General features: G+C 41.5%; 3 protein-coding genes across 4 annotated transcripts; 2 read left to right on the top strand and 1 right to left on the bottom strand.

The window, feature by feature from the left end:
* The first annotated feature begins 159 nt into the window (after positions 1-159).
* LOC108106055 lies at positions 160-2441 on the top strand. The gene is made up of 4 exons (XM_017212913.2): positions 160-387; positions 457-944; positions 1018-1741; positions 1798-2441. The coding sequence occupies exons 1-4, from the start codon at positions 308-310 to the stop codon at positions 1877-1879; spliced, it is 1374 nt and encodes a 457-aa protein (XP_017068402.1). The 5' UTR covers positions 160-307; the 3' UTR covers positions 1880-2441.
* LOC108106056 (coactosin-like protein) lies at positions 2339-8478 on the bottom strand. The gene is made up of 3 exons (XM_017212914.2): positions 8072-8478; positions 2664-2987; positions 2339-2604 (listed from the first exon to the last, which is right to left on the bottom strand). Exons 1-3 carry the CDS (start codon positions 8120-8122, stop codon positions 2488-2490), a joined length of 492 nt encoding a protein of 163 aa, XP_017068403.1. The 5' UTR covers positions 8123-8478; the 3' UTR covers positions 2339-2487.
* A 1592-nt stretch (positions 8479-10070) lies between these two features.
* LOC108106060 (cholecystokinin receptor type A) lies at positions 10071-18767 on the top strand. 2 transcript variants are annotated; one of them, XM_017212919.1, is made up of 5 exons: positions 10071-10733; positions 17293-17493; positions 17648-17836; positions 17954-18143; positions 18200-18767. In XM_017212919.1, exons 1-5 carry the CDS (start codon positions 10154-10156, stop codon positions 18690-18692), a joined length of 1653 nt encoding a protein of 550 aa, XP_017068408.1. In that variant the 5' UTR covers positions 10071-10153; the 3' UTR covers positions 18693-18767. The 2 variants fall into 2 exon arrangements, with proteins under 2 accessions (XP_017068408.1, XP_017068407.1); XM_017212918.1 differs by having other exon boundaries at positions 17552-17836.
* Positions 18768-20528: the final 1761 nt, after the last annotated feature.

Raw genomic sequence — 20528 nt, 5'->3', positions numbered from 1 at the left:
TACCTTACAAAGACTAGGGTTCTAAAGATAAACTTTACAAATCTCCGTTAAATTTTTTTGAATATATATAATAATGAATATACATGAATATAAATATATTCTAAAATTTAAAACCATATTCGATTAGTTAAGCGATATTCGCTATCGATAGTAGATAGTTAGCATTCATCCCGTCTGTCAGCACTAAAACGCTAGCACTTTTATTGTACAAGCGGAGTTAAAATTAATAGAAAATAAATTTAGAGAAATCGTTTTTTTTATTCGCAAGTTCTTAGGGAAAAGTTACTATTAAGTAAAGCCGGAAGCAATGGATATCGAACTGAGCTTGGACGAGATTATAGAACGTAAACGCGGGCGTGGAAACCATCGGTTCATCGACAAGAAATTGTAAGTACTGATGCGATAAAGCCGAAAAGATGGCGTTGCCATCAGGATTATTCCTCTTTTCCATTGCAGCAATCCCAGCTACACAAAGCCACACCGAGTGCTCAACAAGCCCGCTTTCAAGGCCTCCTCGTCTGGAGGGTCCCTGTCGGATCCACCGGCACAGCGCTCCTTCGATGCCCGAAACAAGATTATTCAGAAGACACGTGCCAAGATAGCCGATGCCCGGGATATGCTTAACCAAAGCATGCGAGACTCGGGCATCGATGCCCGCCAGTTGCTCCAAGAGCGGAAAAAGGTTCGCCCGGGGGGCACCGGACTGCAACTGCCCTCACGTCACGCCCGCAGCACAGGGGTGCACATGGGCCATTTTGGACAGCGCACCATCAGAACATCAAATCGCCCGGGCGGAAATATAGAGGAGGATTGGGACTCCGACGACGATGTCGTGTGCTTGGGTGGTCCACGCCGACAATACGCCCCTAGATCCAAACAGCCGGGACAACCCTTTGCTCCGCCTGGCTACGTCGACCATGATAATATGCAAGATCTCGAAGATGGTATGCAGTAGAAGCTCTTCTTAACGATGACCAGGACTCAGACAAGTTAATCTCTTTCATTTATTCCTTTCAGAGGAGATCACGCGTACCCTACACTTTGGAGCCTATACTGGCCAGCAGGTGCCTCCACGATACACATTTGGTGGCTTCGACCTGAATCGCGACGACGACGTGGTGATGTCCACGGCTCCTCTGAAGAACAATATAGCCAGCGATCCATTTTCCATTTACGAGGTGGCCCGCAATCGCATCGAACGGCCCTCGATGCCCACTCCGCTGGTGGTAGGGCATACGGATACCAGCGAAAAGCTATTCGAGCGCCGTCAGCGAAACGGAATGAACACCAGCAATCTGCCAGACTCATTGCGGGCTCGTCTGTATGGTCGTGAGCCGGATCGTCGCGTTTCGCATGGTATTTACGCCAACGAGAATCGTGGGAAGTCTGGTAGCGGTGGTGCTGGCGGTGGGGCACCTTCAATATCCCATTCGATGACCATGCACCGTGCGCCGACCGCATTGCCGCTTGGGTCATCGAACACAAAGGGCGGATATCGCCTGTTGGTGAGCAATCTTCATGCTAACGTGACCACCGCAGACATACGCGAGCTCTTCAGCGACATTGGACCAATGTACGATGCACATGTGGTGCGTCCCGGCACAGCCGAAGTCATTTACAAGTCACTAGAACACGCCGAAATGGCCGTTGATGCCTATCATCATCGCGAATTTGATGACCAGCCCATGCACTGTGTGCTGGTCAATCCGCACTCTTCCCACCGCTCGGCTCACTCAGCCAGGTAAGTTAGATGGCTTTAAGAAACCATACGTTTTACTAATTGGTTTTCTTTTGTAGCTCTCGCACTGTGACCACCAACTCATCCGGCGTGGAGGTGGACATCGATGCGCTCCACTCGGTACTCTTCCGTGATCGCTAGGGTAGCGTCCATAGACTGAGAGGCAACTAGGCAATTTTCCAGCTATTCTAGACTACGCATCCTAAACTATTCATCATCTCGTTAGAAATAATCCCAACAATTTACAACATGTAAACCTTAGGCGCGCTTGTCCAAATCGAATCGATCCACCCATAGTATGTGAAGTTAACTATATAAGTTATGGTCACAGTTTTTGTTTTTTTATAGATTTCAGTTCATAAACATCAATTTTGTTTCTATGATTTACAAATTTTTCTCGATTAAATTTACCGAAATTAGTAACTATTCCATCATCATCATCTTACCAATTTGTTAATCTAATGATCTAACTAAGACCCTTTTAGAAGATTTACTTACTGACCAATGCTATTTTCAAAAGTGAAATTTGAACAACAAACTATTCTCATAAAGTATTGATTTTCAAGTAGTAAGAATGTAGATTGAAACAAAAAGAACCAGTAATGTTACAATTGCTTGTATAATATTACATAAAATGTACAGTTTTTAAATTTCATAAAATTAATTCATAATAATTAAAGAGAAAGGAGCAGTTTGGTAAGCACTTGAGAGATGCAAAAAAAAAGTATATAAAGTAACTTGGAGGCCGCTTAGTTATCTCGGATGCCCGTTCCATAGTTAGCACCGCCGGCACGGTTCAACGCCTCACGGAAGAGCTCAATGTCCAGCTCGGCCTCGACGCCAGCCTGTAGTTCCACGGCAAAGTTCTGCAAGGAAAATATGGGATTATAGAAGCTATCTATGGATCTAACTCATAGCTACTTACATTAAGCACATCCTTGATGAGCGCCTTATCCGTGGACATCTTGGCACGCTGGATAACGCCCACCTCCTGGCCAATCCACGTCAGGAAGATGAACTTCTTGCGCTTGGACATCTCGTCGCCCATCTGGATGCGTATGTAGCCAAAGGCGCGTTCAGAGTCACCGAACTGCTGTCGGAACTCCTCGAAGCACTGACCACGGCCATGGACAATGATCTGGGCCCCATCGAACTTGAATACCGCCCACTCGGTGTCCGTGAGATCAGAGCGCACATCCTCGTAGGCCTCGCGAATTGAGTCCTTCTCCAGTGACGTGGCCAGCGGCATCTGAGGGATAAAACCAAGGTAGATTTGGAATGATTAACAGGTATGTCATAAGCGAGAGCAGTTGAGACGGAAGTGAGTGCATTCCATGACCGCTTTGTTTCGTGTCTTGGGCAGCGATAATAAGCAACAATGTATGTGTTTATTGTACTTAAGCCGACGACCAAGTGCTCTTGACGGCGCCATCTATGAGTCAGATTCGATTTCCATGCTTTCGCTTTCGATTTTATATATGTTATTATTGAATTGAATTTAACTCGTTTCCGTGTCAGGCAACCACAAAAAAAACTGCTAACAAAAACAGAAAGCACGCCATTGCATCCATCCATCGCCCACTTGCATTACGTTCGGGCAGATTCACGGAAAGCAATTTGTTGGCCAGTTAGTGGCTTTATAAACATAATGCTATACGGCCAGTAAAAGTAGCAATATATTAACAGGCCTTATATTGCATTAGCTAATTGAATGGGGAGGCTTGCAAACCATGGATTTATAATGATAAGCTGGAGTTTAAGATGCGGGCAGCATGTTATATTGTTTAAGCAATTTTCCAAAAATCATATCAAAAGGGGTTTATGAGGGTTGCGGTTGAGGTTTTCATATATATTTGTAGTCATTGTAACTTTTCCTAAAGATATTCCTTGATTATATACTGCATTTCCTTTGATGTAGTAAGCTCTTAAAAATAGATTGTTTTTTATCAATTGTAAAGCCTAGCTGTGATCCAATAAGTACCACTCTTAGTATCATTAAAAACAAATATCAATAGAAATATCTGTGTAAATAGAGATATGGGCGCTGCTTGACTGATTGGAAAGCGTGGAAATGGTTCGAAATCGTAATGGGATCGATGCCCTTGATATATACTATATACAAAAAAGCATCAATGTATAGGGTCGGAAAACGCCCCTTGCGGCTGGGCTGCCTTTATTGTCTTAAGCGGATCGCTGTATTAAAAGCAATTTACGCGTGACAATTTTCAATCAGTGGCCGACAGAAAGCAGGTCAGAGATTTGATAAGTGAGTTGGGGTCGTCATCAAAACGGGATGACAACAAACAAAGACAACTGCTAGCCATAAAAAAGAAAACAAAATATTGGCCACAAACCCAGGCTTGAAGTCAGGAACTCTACTGAGAACAACAAGTAAAAATAGACATTGAAGCTGTAGACCAATGAGATATACAGATACAGATACAGATAGTAAGATACAGATAGAAAAGATAGAGGATGAAGATCGGTTTGTAGCTGGTGTTGGTGGTCCGCTCTATAATGCGTTCAATGACCGGAGAGTACGGCTCGGGGTCTGGTGAGAAAAATCAATTAGAAAAAGCGACGACGGCCGAAAATATCAAAAGCCAAACAATTAAACCCCCAAAAAGATGATTTCGGGCGACGACTTTCACAACACCACACAACGCATCTGGGAATGGTGGGTATATATGTATATATATACCATAGAACTATAGACCAGCTCCCGTTTCGTGGCTCTGAATTAATTAGTTAAAAAGTAAAAAAAAAAAAAAAGATGAAAATGAAGATGCGGACGCGAACTGTGCCAAAAAAGAGCGGATGGCTAAGAAACCGTTGCAGCAAATGACCCACCGAAAATACCCAAAAAAAATAAAATTTCGCCAAAAGCCAGATAGGAAATACATACATACTATATATATGTATATATATATAGTTGCTCCCGTATGTACGTGAGCCAATTTGTTGGCTAAAATTAGCTGAAATTAAGTTTCCAGCTCCGATAAGCTTGATAACGGACATATATATATATCGCGCCATATCTCAACTTCTGCCAGAATGACAACACGACAAATTAGATCAGAACAGACTGCACCCAAAAGATTGGCTAGGATACGCCCGATGTATATATATATATATATATAAGACGCTCCTCTGTAATTGACGCAATATCATCCACTATTTGATTCCCTAAACATTGATAAGACCGAATGCCGCAGAACTACACACTTTACAAATGAATTTATTATGGAAAGTTCTTGGTATCTGGTCTGGGCAATTAGTGTTAAGTAAATCGCGTCATTCCAGGCAATCTGGTAAAAAACAAAAACTCCAGGGCTTGGCTGTTCCAATTTTACAGACCATAAAAATCTACTAGAGTTTGTCGCTTAGTCATAGTTTTGCAATATATATGTTTATAGGGCTTGTTTAGTATGAAAAAGACAGGAATGTGTCATGTTTTAGACGAGAAACAGTCTCTAATTAGCTGATAAGTAGTAGCAGGAAACAGTTTTTAACTTGAAATAATAGTTAATCTATCAATTCTACTTATTAGCCACCTTCTCTCAGCAGGAAAACCATCTGCTAGGCCGTTTGCTTCACTCAAATGGCAGGCGACCATGTCCATACGTATACGTAATGAGCCATATATGCCCATATGTGCATTCATATAGCACATTGCATATATCTATATGTCTATATATATATATCCATCAATATCTGGCAATGAGTGGGGCTGCGAGGCATCAACATTGCTTAAACTGCAGCTAAACGTAGCCAAGCATAATACTGCGAATAAAAATTGCTAACGAAAACGAAACTGAATCCGAGCCAGGTGCTCAAAACTGACTTGTTATTAGTTGATACCCTTGCCAAAAGGTATCGCAATTCCAGGAAATGTATTGTATATATATATGATATGATTCCAATATGATCAAAATGTGTAAGAAAACAAAAAGATATGTCAGAAAGGCGAGTAACTTTAAAGATATTTCTATGCGTTCATTGACTGTTTGATATACATAACTATATTCTGAATTATATACTTTATTATGAGTTAACACCCTTGCTAAAAAGGTCGAAAAATTACAGGAAATATATTATATATACTCGTATATATATATATGATGGACTCCCAAACTGATCTTAAGTTCAAAAAAGTAACAAAAGTAAGTAAAAAGCGATATCAGAAAACACAGTAACTTCAAAGATATTTCTATACATTCTTCGGCTGTAAGTAATATATATAATATATCAGACATGTTATTCCCAAATAACTTTGATTGTTCATATATATAACATATATATACATATATCTCCCTGAGTTCATAACACAAAGCAGTATTATGATTAATCAAAGGAAGAGTATTTGATTAGCTTTGAATGCACTGCACTTTGTGTTTTATTCATTTCTTTTTTTTTTGTTGTGTTTTTTATGTACTCGTACATGTGGAATAAAATTGTTTTATGTTGACTAATGAATTTCAGATAAGAGGCAGAAAACAAAAAGAGAATCCAAATAATGAGCTTGCAGTCGTGGGGAGAAAACCCAACAAGAGAGGGGATAACTTCAGATATAGTGCATATATGCGGGATATTCTTGGCGGGATGTGTGAACCCGATTCCGAAGGGAATGCTAAACTCACAACAAGCTAATCATGCACTTAGAAAAAGTGAAACCGATAAATGGCTGCGAATCGGTTATTAACCGCTTCGCCTTGGCCAGGCCAAAAATGAAAGAAATGGAAAACGATGTAGTGACAAATTGCCAGTTGTCGCAGGCGCAGTCGTACTCTCAGTCCCAGTCGCAGTGGCAATGACGTACTTGCTCCGGGTCTGGGACCGCCGATATGTCAATGCCTGTGCCTGCAGCGGGTGTTCTTTCTTTCTTTCTTTATTTTTTTTACTTATTTTTATTTTTTTTTGTATTTATTTATTTCGATGTTTCATTTTTGTATTTGCCTCTCCACACACACACACACACACTGTGCAACAGGAAACAAAGGAGCAAACTGTTTTGTCGCTGCTCACGCCCCAGACGCCCGGAGTTGGGGGGCATTTTGGGATCGGATGGGATGAAGTTAAAGGGGTTTTCGGATGGGGGAATGGGGTTGCGAGTGCGCGTGATTCATGCCGCCTGAAGGTGACGATGACGACGACTACGACGACGACGACTCGGGGAGTGGATGACCAAAATTGGCGCGTCAGGAAGCGCTTGTCGAATGTTTCAAGGGGTGTGTGTATGTGGTTCCTATATACTCATTTAACCACTTGGAAACCTCAATATTATATTATTTATTGACCCCTTTGTGTTAGAACCACTGACTAAGAACCAAGAACCAAGAACCAAGAGAACTGAGAACCTTAAAGATAAGGTTTTATGAACCGAAAAACTGAAGTGCTATGCACCAAAGTCACATGAATCTGGAATCTGGGCGATCAGCTGCTAAAACCCCCAAAAAGATAAAGCAACTGCAATTGTTTTCTCCGGCGTAATCTTGGAAAAGTATACGTGATTGCCAAGGAACGACGAGGTGGCCGCATAAACCACAGGGCATCGATGGTGTCTCGAGAACAAGTGCAACTGCAACAGCAACGGCAACAGCAGCAGAGCAGCGGTAGCAGCGGTTGCCGTACTAAAAACGCACTTGAACTTGATATGCATCGAGTGCGTCGAGTTTCGAATTCGGATTCAGATTCGGAGTCGCCCCCGCAATCTGCATCCGCCCCCGCAATCTGTTTCAAGCTAAGATGTTGCCTTTTAAGAGCTGGCTGGCTGCCCCTTTCTTTAAATCCCTACCGCGCTACCCGCTCTCTCTCTCTCTCTCTGGCCCTGGCCCTCTGGGGCCGGTTCTTGTGGAGTCACCGGCGAGCCAATGTCAGAGTTATTTACAGACACTCACGCATGCCCAGAGAGATACACACACACGCGGCATGGGCCTGGGCTCCAGTACAACTCCAGTCGGAAAGTACACGGAGGAAAATTTAAAGGTAGTTAGAGTCCTTAAAGGATTTTAATGATTTGTTTGGCTAATAAGTTGGATTTATAATGGGATTTAAGTAACATTCCAGAAGGATCAATAACCGATCATCATCATAGGACTTCAGACATTTTTCTTTCCGTGCATTTTGAAGATATCTTTTCTGGCCTGCTCTCTGAATCTCTTGGCTGGCCCCCCTCCATACCCATCCAATCTTTTATAATTCTTAATTTTCGGTCGTCCCCTGTCTGCATGTGTATACACACACATTTCATGGACCCTGAAGCAGGACTACAGACTACCAACTACCCGACCACTCACTCCGATACTGCTTACCCATCCCATTCTTACTACTCACCCTTCTCGGCTTGCTCTCCACCAATTGCTCGACCTCGATGCCGTCCGACATGCTGGTGTATTCTGTGTTCTGGGATCTGGGATCTGCTTTTCAGATGGCCAACTGCTGGATGCTGGCGGACGATGTTGATGATGATGCTGATGCTCTTTGCTCGATCGCGAAACTTAGAACGGAGTAGCAAGTAGCAAGTCCGGCGGAGTGTGTGTGGTAAGGTGACAAAGTGGCAGAGTGACAACGAAAACAAAAATACACACAACGGGCAAACAGGCAAAAAAAAAGAGTAATTTAAAGCACAAAGAGGGAGGAACAGAACCAGCACAGTTCCAGATTTCTTCTTAAGAGCAGCCGCTGAACTTCGTCCGACCACCACGAGTTGTATCTCACGAATGCGGCTTTGCCGGCGTCTGCAACTCCAACGAAATGCCGACCGTCGACGACGGCCGTCGCGAGCGTTGAAGTCGGCGGCGCAGTCGCTGTTGGTGCGAGCGAGATGCATTGGGGCTGAGGCCCCATGGCAGTTGATAAAAATCCAGCAAGTGCAATAGAGATAGCATTATCAAAGAGCAAGCGAGAGAGCAAATAATGCGACGACGTCGCCGCATTTGGCTTTATTTTCAGTTTCATTTTCAGTGCAGGCCATTTGGAATAACCAAAAAAAGCCAGATGTTGGCTAGGGTTTTGTAGGTACACTGAAAGAAAAAAGTGGTTATTTTAGGTATGTTATGGTTAACAGGTTATATTGAGATATAGTTACTTCATGAAAACAAGCTAGAATTAAAAATTATATATCAATTTTTTGTATATCAGTTCTTTAAGTATTATTATCTGTGATTTCTAGTTGGCTTTACTTTATTTTATAATTAGAACTTTATGACTGCAGTTCTGCTCCATCTTTCTGACAAACTTGGGGTCATTACGTGAATAAGATCAAGGAATTTGATCTGAAAAAGTAAGTTAAAGTTAAAGTTAAAGCCGATTTCTATATACATAATGAAACTGCTAACTTTAAAGTTATATCATTTACAAAGATATTTTCAATTTGGTATGTTACTAGACCAAATGTATAGCTATGGGTGGCCTTTTTGTTGTGTTTCAAAGTCAATAATCTGGACTAACCAGAGCAGAACCATAACCAGATAGATCAAGAAACATCAAGTACTATCAGAAATCTTTCAAAACATAGAATTTTGATAAGTTACAGTTCCGAATCACCTTTCTATAAAGCGAAAATTCAATAAAAAGCACTTCATGATCAAAGTTAACAAAAGAATGTTCAACAATTAGAAACCAAAATCTCAAAATCCACTGTTTATCTTCTTTCTAGACTTTCCAAGTAAAAGATCAATCCTAAAGCTAAAGCTACATATATCCACAAATAAAGGCTAGGCCACCACTACCAACTGCCCGATGACTGGAAATGCAATCCATGGAATTAGAACAGAACATTTGTACAAACAACGAACCGAGTTATATGAGAAGACTGAGTTTATACTTAGACTTAACTGCTGTAGGAATGCGATGAATGATTCGATGATTTGCATGGAGCGTGGGCTGAACACCAGACGGGATGGGATGCTGCAGTTCCTCTGCTCCGTTAATTTGTTCCAATCAGGAGGCAACGTCCTCCGCGTAACATAGGCTAGCACAGATATCCGGCTAACCGTGCTGCCTGCCGGCCCTAGCAACATGTTGCTGGACACATGTTGCCGTGGTGAGTTTGCGCCGGTCCTCATCGCCCACGCAACATGTTCTGGGACATTATAAATATCGTTGCGGAGGCGTCGACGTAGTCCGCCAGTCGTCAGTTGCCCACGACGCGTTACTCGCAACGGTAGCTGGCCAGCTACCTCCTGGCAGTAGTAGCCACCTCCTCGTGTCCTCTTCGGAGTCCCAGTATAGAATCCCCGCCAGCCTGCGCGCAAGCGTCGCCGTTTCAATTGCAATTTTGTGAATTTTCGATTTAAGTTTATATATTTTTTTTTTTGGTGATCCAAAAGGACATGTCAGGTGGTGGTGGTGGTGCTGCTGCTGCTGCTGCTGCTGGTGTTTGTGGTGGACAGTGATCAGCGAGGCTCATCCGGGATGTTTAATTACGAGGAGAGCGATGCCGACCAGGGATCGGCCATGGCAGCGGCTGCATATCGGGCACTGCTTGACTACTATGCCAACGCGCCCAGTGCAGCGGGTCACATATTGTCCTTGACGGTGGGTCCTTACAATGGAACTGGAGGCAGTGCATCCTTGGCGGGCAATACCAGCATTACAACAGAGGATGGCGAGTACTTGGCCACACAGCGGATGGATAATGATATGGTCACGGAGATGTCTATAACATTTGGAACCAGTCCAAGTCCAAGTCCCAGTCCCAGTGCCAGTTCAAGTTCAAGTCAAAGTTCTAGTAGTACCACCAGTGGAATGCCTGTCTGGCTGATTCCCAGCTATAGTGTGATCCTGCTCTTTGCGGTGCTGGGCAACCTGCTGGTCATCTCAACGCTAGTACAGAATCGTCGAATGCGCACCATAACCAATGTTTTCCTGCTCAACCTGGCCATATCGGACATGCTGCTGGGAGTCCTCTGCATGCCAGTCACCCTGGTGGGCACATTATTAAGGAACTTTATCTTTGGCGAGTTCCTCTGCAAGCTCTTCCAATTTTCGCAAGGTGAGTAGTGAGGGGAATTTCTGGTTAAACGTTTTGTGGGTTCCATAACCGCAAGGATTATGTAACGATGTGTCCCACGAGTAGCAGCGAAGGTTAACTAAATATTAACTTAGCTGGCCCAATTATTATTGAGCCTATGCCCTGCGTCTCCTCCTCATCCTCTTCCTGGTGAAGCTCCACTCTTCAATTAGCTGGAATTACAAATACATAAGTTTAGGGACCTACTTAAACCAGAAGGCAGTGGTTGGAGGAGAGGTTACTGGCTTGCTCCTTGGGTGTAACATTAAAATAATTTTTTACGATTATCGCCGCATGTGGATCGTTTTATTGGCTATGTTTCAGGGTGGGAAAGAGCAAAGGGTGAGGGGGAAAAAACTCATAAACCCAGGCAAAACAACAGCAACAACAACAACAAGTTGGTTAAAAGGTGGGCACATATCAACATACATATCCATAGATACATTGTCCTGGTTACCCGATTACCCCTTTAGCCCCATGTGCGTGTCGTGCTTTTTTTTTGTTTGTTATTTTCCTGGAAAAATGACTCCCACTTGTAGAAAAAAAATCATAATATTGGGACTTTGTTATTGATAGAGTGTCCCATTGTCTGTGGACAAGGATACTTTGCATCCGAATGGGATACCATTGGGCCCATTACATAACTTCAAATACCAACACGTTGCCAAGGACAACAGTTGGACGTGATTAAAAAGACATTTTGTAGGCATAATTTCCAAGCAAACGGACAATTAAATGGGATTTAGACGCCGCTGGCTAGCCTAGTCATTCTTTATGTTTATGTTTCAATGGCGCATTAGGACAAAAGCCTACTCATATATATATATATTCTGGATATATATAAATTCAGTTTTTCATACCACCAAAAAAAAAATTGTACTTCCAAACTGCAAACAAGAAATTGTGGCTCATTGCGTAATGCGTAAAGTTCTGAGTAATCCTGACCAGTTGCCTATCTGTTGGAATGGGATGAAGGAAAAACCAGAGGCAGATATGGGTATTAATGGATCTCTGCAATGGCAATGGCAATGGAGAGGGGGAGAAAAAAAAGGAAAGAAAGAACTACTGATGATGAAAGGAGGGGGAATATTCTCTTATATATATGTATATGAAAATAAATAAACGCAAATGCGTAGCATACTTGGCTGCGCAATTTAAAGCGTACGAGTGGGCGCAAAAAGCATTGCATACTTTTGCCCCCCAATCCACACAAACAGTCTGCGAATTAAATAACCATTTCAATTGCCAAAAGGAGGAGGTGGAGCAGGAGATGGTTGTAGCCATGGAACAGTAGCACTGATACCCACTGACAGGTACAAACGTCACGCACCTGGGCAACATGCAACATGCAGCAAACGTGTGACAAGGGTCGCGAACGTTGGTCTGCAATAACACGGCAAACTGTACAAATAGTACACAGTCTCCCTTCTAATGGCAGCCACTGCTACCAACCAACACCCCCGCACTGATGCCCTTGGGGAAATGTGGGGCAATAAGAAAAACGAGAGTCATTGGGCCGCAAACGATGCGTGGGCGGGTCTGTGTCCACAAGGAGACGGCACCTTTCCGGACTTTTCCTTAAACTGTTGTACTTAAAAAGTCAAGGCATGAGTCTGGCAAGGATTGGTTGGAACAGGTATTGTTTTAGGGTAAGGTTCTTGCCTTGGCAACTAGTGGTAGTGCTTTTAAGGTATATTATTTATTTATACGATTTTTAGGATTATATATGGGTTAGTTTTCTGTTTTAGAAGGTACTCGTAGTAAAATGCTTTTTGTTTCTTTTTAAGTTTTAATTTTGGTTTGCTTTTTAAAGGGTGATCTCTGCTAAACTATAACTTTCAAAAATGTTTTAAAAATTGAGTTAGCTAGTCTAGCTATGGGACTACTAAATTTATAAAATATTTATAAAAAAATATCTGCCTTTTCATATTGCAAAAAATTTACATATTTTTTAACATTATTTTGAGTGGAAATTGCTGTAGTTTTCGGACCTTAACATTCTTATATACATTTTTATTAATCTGTAGTTACTATTTGAAAATATTTAACTTCCTGATTTGAACTAAATAACAAATTGAATAAAAAACTAAAATATTTATAAACAAATCCCATAAATAAAGTTCTTATATAAAACGAAAATCAACTCTTTAAACTAGGAAATCAAACGATTTGCTAAAATCTAATATTTACTAATAAAAATCTGGTTTTTATTTAGCAATTTTAGTTTCTCTCCTTTTGATTCCTTGCAACATATAATCCATTTTCCTTTTCTTGTTTTTGGAATTTGGTATATAGGAGAGAGGCGCTCGCCTGCAGCACTTGTCGAAGACATTAAAATCAGAAAGTACTTAAACGAGTTAAAGTTCAACTTCGGGGCATGACCTTTTCTTGTTAAGCAATAAATATAAAAATATATATATATTATTTTTCAGTTTACTGTGAGATGGTGCTTAAAAAGGACACAACATGTCCATATCCCTGCGCCCCCTTTCACCCTGAACTGAGCGTCAAATTTAATGTTAAACACAAAAACCAATTTCAACGCAGCTCGTTGTGTATTTTGTTGTTGTTATTGTTGTTGTTGTTGTTTACCATTTGTGGTCCTTGGACCTTGGGATACGTTGTTATAGGCTATATAAGCTTCGGAACATGTGTTCGACAGCAGTTCTTTTTTTTTTTTTGGGGGTGCGTTATTGTACATATGAAATGCAAAAAAAACGTGTCCTTTGTTCCGGGGCACACATGCAAGGAAATAGTGGTGTTGCACAGACCATTAGCCACCTGTTTTTTTTGGGGTGGCAAGAAGGAAACGGGGCTTAGGATTAGTTGGCCCAAAGGGAAAGGTGAGCGAACAGCCTGATGAGTTTTTAGCCAAAGGCTAATTGTTGTTATCAGGCTTATGAATGAGTGTTGTCCATAAATAAAGTTGCTAATATTTCCCAGAAGAACTCCTGGCCTGCCTGTTTTTTTGGTCTTAGCCATGGCCATACTCTTAGTGGCCCAGAAAACTTTGTCGCTTTCAAGGGCTTTTTGTTTAGGTAAAACTTTCTCTGAAGTTTTTTAATTAATGCACATTCGGCTAAAGACGGGTGGCAACTTTCATATCATTGAGTAGGGGAGGGTAGGAGGATGGCATGTGGCATGTGCACGTGGAGTGGCCCGCAGAGCAGCAGCAATTTCTTCAATTCAGAATGCTAAACAATAACAACAACACTTGAAAAACAATATTAATATCACTGAGAGAGAGAGAGAGAGTGTACTCGTTGGATGCTTGGCTAAATCTGTTCCAGACATGTGCAGGAGGTAGCTGGAAGAGGGAGCTGGGAGCTGGGAGATTTAAGATTTTCCATCTCCTGGCTGTGATAGCGCTTAGCCAAGTTTACCACCCACGGCCAACGCCTAGCCACTTTCGGAGTACTTAATTCGATAAAAAGCAAGCGTCGGGCGTTTTTGGCAACTTTGTTTCTCTTTCAACTTAAATAGAATTTTTGAAGGCAAACTCAAAAAAAAAAAACAAAAAAAAAGTGAAACTTTGCTGATGTGAAATCTTCTTGCCACATCGCGTGTGGCAATCCCCCGCATTAAAAACGAATGCATTTGTGAGCCAGAAAATCATTGAATTTAAATGAGTTTCGCCACAAGAAAGTTGTTTGTTCCCTGGCTTATTGTATTTTTAGAGATCTTCTCTTCTCAAAAACTCTCACTCTTTCTAAGCTCGCACTCAAATCTGCACAATTTGCAAGTGAAATGTTTTTTTTTTTTTTATATTATATATATTCGATTGAAATTTTTTGTTGAATTTTTGAGTGAGACATCATGATCCCCTGGTCATCTAAGCAATCACTTTCACTTCACTTCTCCACCTTGAAGTCTGGTTGGTTGGTCATGTCAACATCCTTGCAAATCTCTCATCTGACACCAGGCAACCCCAGCTCAGGTGTATTTTTCCGCCCTGTCACTCTGCCATCAGCGACCGCATCCTAACTGTCAGTCACTCGAAATGATGCCAAAACTAATTTAAAGACTTAGCAAAAAAAAAAAGAAGAAAAACTTGGTAGAAATTCTAATTTCAGCACCTTACCTTACTGTTGGCCAGGCCAATATGTTGCGTCATCTAAGGATTCCAGCGACAGGGTGACAGGAACCTGGAACGCCTGCAGCTGTAATCACTGGTCCCGAGTTCCTTTTCTCCCAGCCACAAGCACGCAATCATCTTCTCCTCCAGTGTATATAGTACCATATATATATATATTTACTCCACTCCACACGACGGGCAGCATGGTCAAAGCAAATTTTTTGTGGTCTTTTTCGGCTGAACGTCTTGGTTTTTGTACATGGAAAGAAAATTTGTACCAAAAACTGATTAATTATTTATAAAAAATAGAAATTTTCTAGACATTTTTTAGCAGTAAACAAAGTGCTTAAACTAATTCTAAGAATATTTCTTTTACTATTTGAGAAAAGTCCTCTAAATTTCCTTCTAAAAGTCAAGCTCTTAAGTTAAATTTTCCTCAGCTGCCTTAAGTGCCTTCATAAGACTTTAAAAACTTCAAAAAAATATAAAGATATAAGCAATTTTTCTCTTCCCACTTCCCTTTGACAATAAAAATGGCTTTGTTAAATAAAGAAAAATCCTGTTTAGGGAAAAAAAGGACACATTATTTCGACAAATGAAGATGAAAGTATGGCTTTCTCTTTGCCTTATGCTATGCTATGCCTTTTTCTTTTTTTTTTTTGCTGAGTGTGGTCGTTTTTATTTGCTGCAATCAAATTTTATCACCCAACTGACGCTTATAAATTCCGGCCTGTCAGAGTCGCATATTTATGCGGGGCTCGAGGACTGCGTGTCGTATGCGTAATATGCTCAACACGTCTGCTTGTCCTATCATCCCCCTTTCTTCCCTGCCCCCCGCAGCCATGTCCATGTTTCTTGCTGGCCTTAAAGGCGTGCCGCTGCCCCCTTCCTTCTCTCCGCACAAATCAAATTCAATCAGTTTGCCAAAAGAAAAACATCTTGGACGTGGAACGTGGAACGTGGCGGTAGTGGTGGCATCGAATTCAATTTGGGTTCGTCATTTGCCGCCGACGCTGCCTTATTTGCCGTCAGTTTTGCATTTGCCAATTGAATTACGCACTGAAAGAAAATTCTTGAAAACGGGGTGGATAAGTGGGTGGTATGCATATATGTATATATCGGAATATAGCACATGGAAAACTCTTACGGATTGTGTATTGGCATCTCGAAATGATTTAGTTGTCAAGATGTTCCATCAAGGCGTCGAATCAATCAAACTGCTTAGCCCACGAAAAGCCTTAAAGTTGAGCTAGCGAAAAACCAAAAATGGAAAATGGTGGCTGTTGTTGTTGTTTGTTTTAAGTTTAAGCACATACATGCTCGTGTGTTATAGTATTTTATGGCTTAGAGCGCTACAAGCCGCCGCCGCCGCTGTCAATCAAAAGTAAACTTCAATTTCAGGGGGTTAACTCAACAAACGCGACTGAGCGCGAAACAAATGTGACATTGCAGCCCGAGGGCAAGGTAGTTTTAGGGTGGAACTTATAGGGAACTTAAGGGAAAATATAATCTATCAATGTTTTTTGGAAAGATATTAGGAATTAAATAGCTTAATAAATATAAATTCTAAGGCTTCTTCTACATTCTATAATGAATATGAACATATTTGGGAGTAGAAATCATTGGAACTACATATAGAGATATAGGTATACCAGTTTATCATACAAATATTACATTTTTTATACTATTTTGAACTTAAAAAGGATCATCTTGATGTTCCTTCATATTCTAATGTTAAATATCTTATTTTAAAGATAAAACCTCATCATTATATTAAAGATACATTGCCTTTAAGATGGTATAAGTTTGATATTTTAGAAGTTAAAGTAAAAACGAAAGAGAATATTCTAAATATTGAGTTAATATTTCAAAGTATTATCTTAACATTCCTCACATCTGCCAATCATCTTACATAAAATACACATTTTCCAACATCAAAAAAACTTCCCTAATAACTAACAAACAGGTCCACTCTAATGCATATGCACTTTGCCCGTATGCAACTGCTTTTGTGTACATATCATACCAATAATACCATCGATTCTACTTTGCCAGTGGAAATCGCACCCGAGGGTATGTGGTGAATGTGTGCGGGAGAAAATTGCTTGATAATAGGGAATCCCCTAATAGGTTTATATGACAAGCGGAATGGCAAAAAGAAAAAAAAGGAGTAGCTGACTGAAAGCCAAAGGAGTGTCAAGGGAATTGTTTAATTGCAGTTTCAGCAAATTGCATTGTGTACTGTTTGTCACATTCTGGTTAAAGAACACACACACACACAAAAATGGGGCGGAGAGTGTGTTATTTTGTGGGTGGGTGGGTGTCTGGTTTTAATATGCAAATTGTGTAATTAAAATGCAACGAAGTGCGGGTTAAAAGGACTTTCTAATGAAACCGATTTGACAAGGAGAGTGTCGTGTTCCTAGTTCTTTTCAAAAGGTTATCTTGTTATTTCTATCTCTTTAGCTGCCTCTGTGGCCGTCTCCTCGTGGACCTTGGTGGCCATATCCTGCGAACGTTACTATGCCATTTGTCATCCTTTACGCTCGCGATCCTGGCAGACAATCAGCCATGCCTACAAGATCATCGGTTTCATTTGGCTGGGCGGCATCTTGTGCATGACACCCATTGCGGTTTTTAGTCAATTGATACCCACCAGTCGACCAGGTAAGTGGTTTGCCATTCTCCAACTGGAATCAGTAGTAGGTAGATCCACCTTTTCCAGGCTACTGCAAGTGCCGTGAATTTTGGCCTGACCAAGGCACTGAGCTTTTCTATAACATCATGCTGGACTTCCTTCTGCTCGTCTTGCCACTTTTAGTGCTCTGCGTGGCCTACATCCTTATAACTAGGACTCTATATGTGGGCATGGCCAAGGATAGTGGAAGAATTCTGCAGCAATCCATGCCTGTAGCTGGAGCAGCGACTGGTGGTGGAGGTGGACCAACTCCAGGCACAAGCAGCAGTAGCAATTGCATCTTGGTACTGACCGCCACATCAGTTTATAATGGTAGGTATCTGGAAGAGAGATAATATTATATATCTAGATACTTTTAGATCATGGTTTTAGATCCATGATAGCATAAATACCCTTACTATATAACTCTCCTTCTGGTTCTCCTCACAGAGAATAGTAATAACAACAATGGAAATGCCGAGGGATCTTCCGGAGGAGCAACGACTACTGCAACGACAACCTTGACAACGAGAGCGACAACGGCTCCAACTGTGATTACGACCGCGACGACGACGACAACGGTGACCCTGGCCAAGGCCTCATCGCCAAGCATTCGTGTCCATGATGCGGCACTTCGCAGGTAGGATTTCAAGACTAACAAACAGATTTCCACATCAATTCACCCAACCTATGTAGATCCAACGAGGCCAAGACCCTGGAGAGCAAGAAGCGAGTGGTGAAGATGCTGTTCGTTCTGGTTTTGGAGTTCTTCATCTGCTGGACACCGCTGTATGTGATCAACACACTGGTCATGCTAATTGGACCGGTGGTGTATGAGTATGTGGACTACAAGGCCATTAGTTTCCTTCAGCTGCTGGCCTACTCCTCCAGCTGCTGTAATCCAATCACCTATTGCTTCATGAACGCCAGCTTCCGGCGGGCATTTGTGGATACGTTTAAGGGTATGCCGTGGCGACGTGGTGGTGGTATTGGTGGAAATATCATTGGAGGACACTCTGCCAGCCAGGCAGGACCAGGTCCAGGTGTCTATACGAATGCCAACACCAATATTAGTTTAAATCCCGGCCTAGCCATGGGTATGGGCACTTGGAGGAGTCGTTCTCGTCATGAACTACTTAATTCTGTGGTGACCAGTGCCGCCGGTGCAGCTGATAGTCCTCAACTATAAGCGCCAGCGCCATCTAGGATTCGTCCTTCAAATCGATGTACATATGTATGATAAAGAAAATGAGTGTATGTTAGCTTTGTTGTTTTTTTTTTTTGATTGTGTATAAGTGGAGGATGTATTTTTTTTACCTACTTGTGATTTATGATTGTACTCGTAAACTAAACTCAGACGCTAGTCTATCGGTGTTTCAATTGAACTTCCTAAGGTTGCTGCTAAATAAACAGACTTAAACTTATGCACCTCTTCGTTTGCACTCTATCCTTTTTGGGTCCTGGAAGGCTCTATCTGGTGAGTATCTGGTATCTGGTCATTAAGTGGACCTGGTGTCCACTTATTTTGCTACTCCTTTTACTTTCTTTTTTTTTGTTTTTTACTACTCCTCAGAATTTATGGTACCCAAGTGGGTATTTTAATTGCAAGCCGGTAACGGCAACTGAAAAGGCGACAGTTGAGTTGAGCACAAGCCGCTTATGGCCCCCTGGTTATGGTGGGTTGGGTCTCCATCCGCTTGTCATTATGGAGCTGATGGTGTGTTGCTGGGTACTTGGTTCTCGGTTCTCGGTTCGTCGCCTTGTTAAGAGGGAACACAATTAAGGCCCAAAGGCAACGCACCCTGGTCAAAAAATATATATAAAAAAAAGGATAGAGAGAGCCATGATGATTATTTTAAATTGGAAACGAGGCAAACCTTGATGTCCTTAAGGGTTTTCAGCTGGTAGAAGTGCAAGGAGAAGGCCATCTCATGTTAATAGTTGACTAGGAAGTGGTTAATTAACCTGAAATAAGTAATCTTATTAACAAAACAGCAATAAGTTGTGTTATTTATAAACTTACATAAAGTTTTTGGGTCACTAAAAATAACTAAAAAAGTTGTAAAATTGGTAAAATCTTAAAGATTTTCAGATTTTTTATATAAAACTTATAAATTTTCATTATCTCCTTTAATTATCATTTATTTTTAAGCCTTTTTGTTAATATTTTCTTATATTTACATAACTTATTTCCCATTTTTCCTAACAGATTTATGGATTTAATAGTTTTGCCTTCCCCTAACCCCAACCTAATAGCGTTTAAGCCATGAAATTGACATCCTTATTAATACGGTATATCAACCAAAGACATGCCAAATAGTGTGCCAAACCATTTTTCATGGCCCAAAGCCTAGCAGCCAAGTTAAGAGATTGAACAAAAAAGAAAAAAAGGAAAGGAACAGAAAATAAAAGAAAGAAAAGTAGGCTAGAAGTAATGAAGCGGAACGAAAAGCTGCAATTTGTTTTATTCATGCACATAACTTTAACTTTGGCAAGGCGAATGTGCACTGACAAACTGCCGTCGTATGCAGAAATCCATCCAAATCCCCCTTCTCCCAATCACACTACTGGATGTCTAGGGGATAGCCCCGCGTCCGGAAGATGTATGGCCCTAAACGAGCTGTTGTCAGCCAAGCCGACTCCCGGACTCGGTTCGTAGTAAATCTGCTTTGGGTTTTTTCGGGTAATTTAATTTATGGCGGGCGGGAATCCTCCATTGGCAAACGGAGGCTGGCTATGTCCTGCCTCCTGCCCAGGAAACATGCGAGACACATCCTTATAATCAAGCCGACGACGCAGAGATAGCTAGATCTACGTATATGGATACGAATTAGTGATACCCTAGAAGAATGTTATAATACTTGCCTTGCGTTACGGGGTGTAGTATACTTTCTGCTGACCACAAACTATATATCACATCGTTAACATCGGACCGCCAGTCTAGTTTGGCTTTTATTTAATTTATTTTATATTCTTGCCAAGAGTTGGACATAGTTGTGCGGCGACTTTGACATGAACCAATCTC

This window comes from Drosophila eugracilis, unplaced genomic scaffold (genome assembly GCF_018153835.1).
Source record: "Drosophila eugracilis isolate 14026-0451.02 unplaced genomic scaffold, ASM1815383v1 contig_1317, whole genome shotgun sequence".
NCBI lineage: Eukaryota > Metazoa > Arthropoda > Insecta > Diptera > Drosophilidae > Drosophila > Drosophila eugracilis.
Note: the sequence above shows the minus strand (reverse complement) of the source record. Positions and strands in the feature narration are given on the sequence as shown.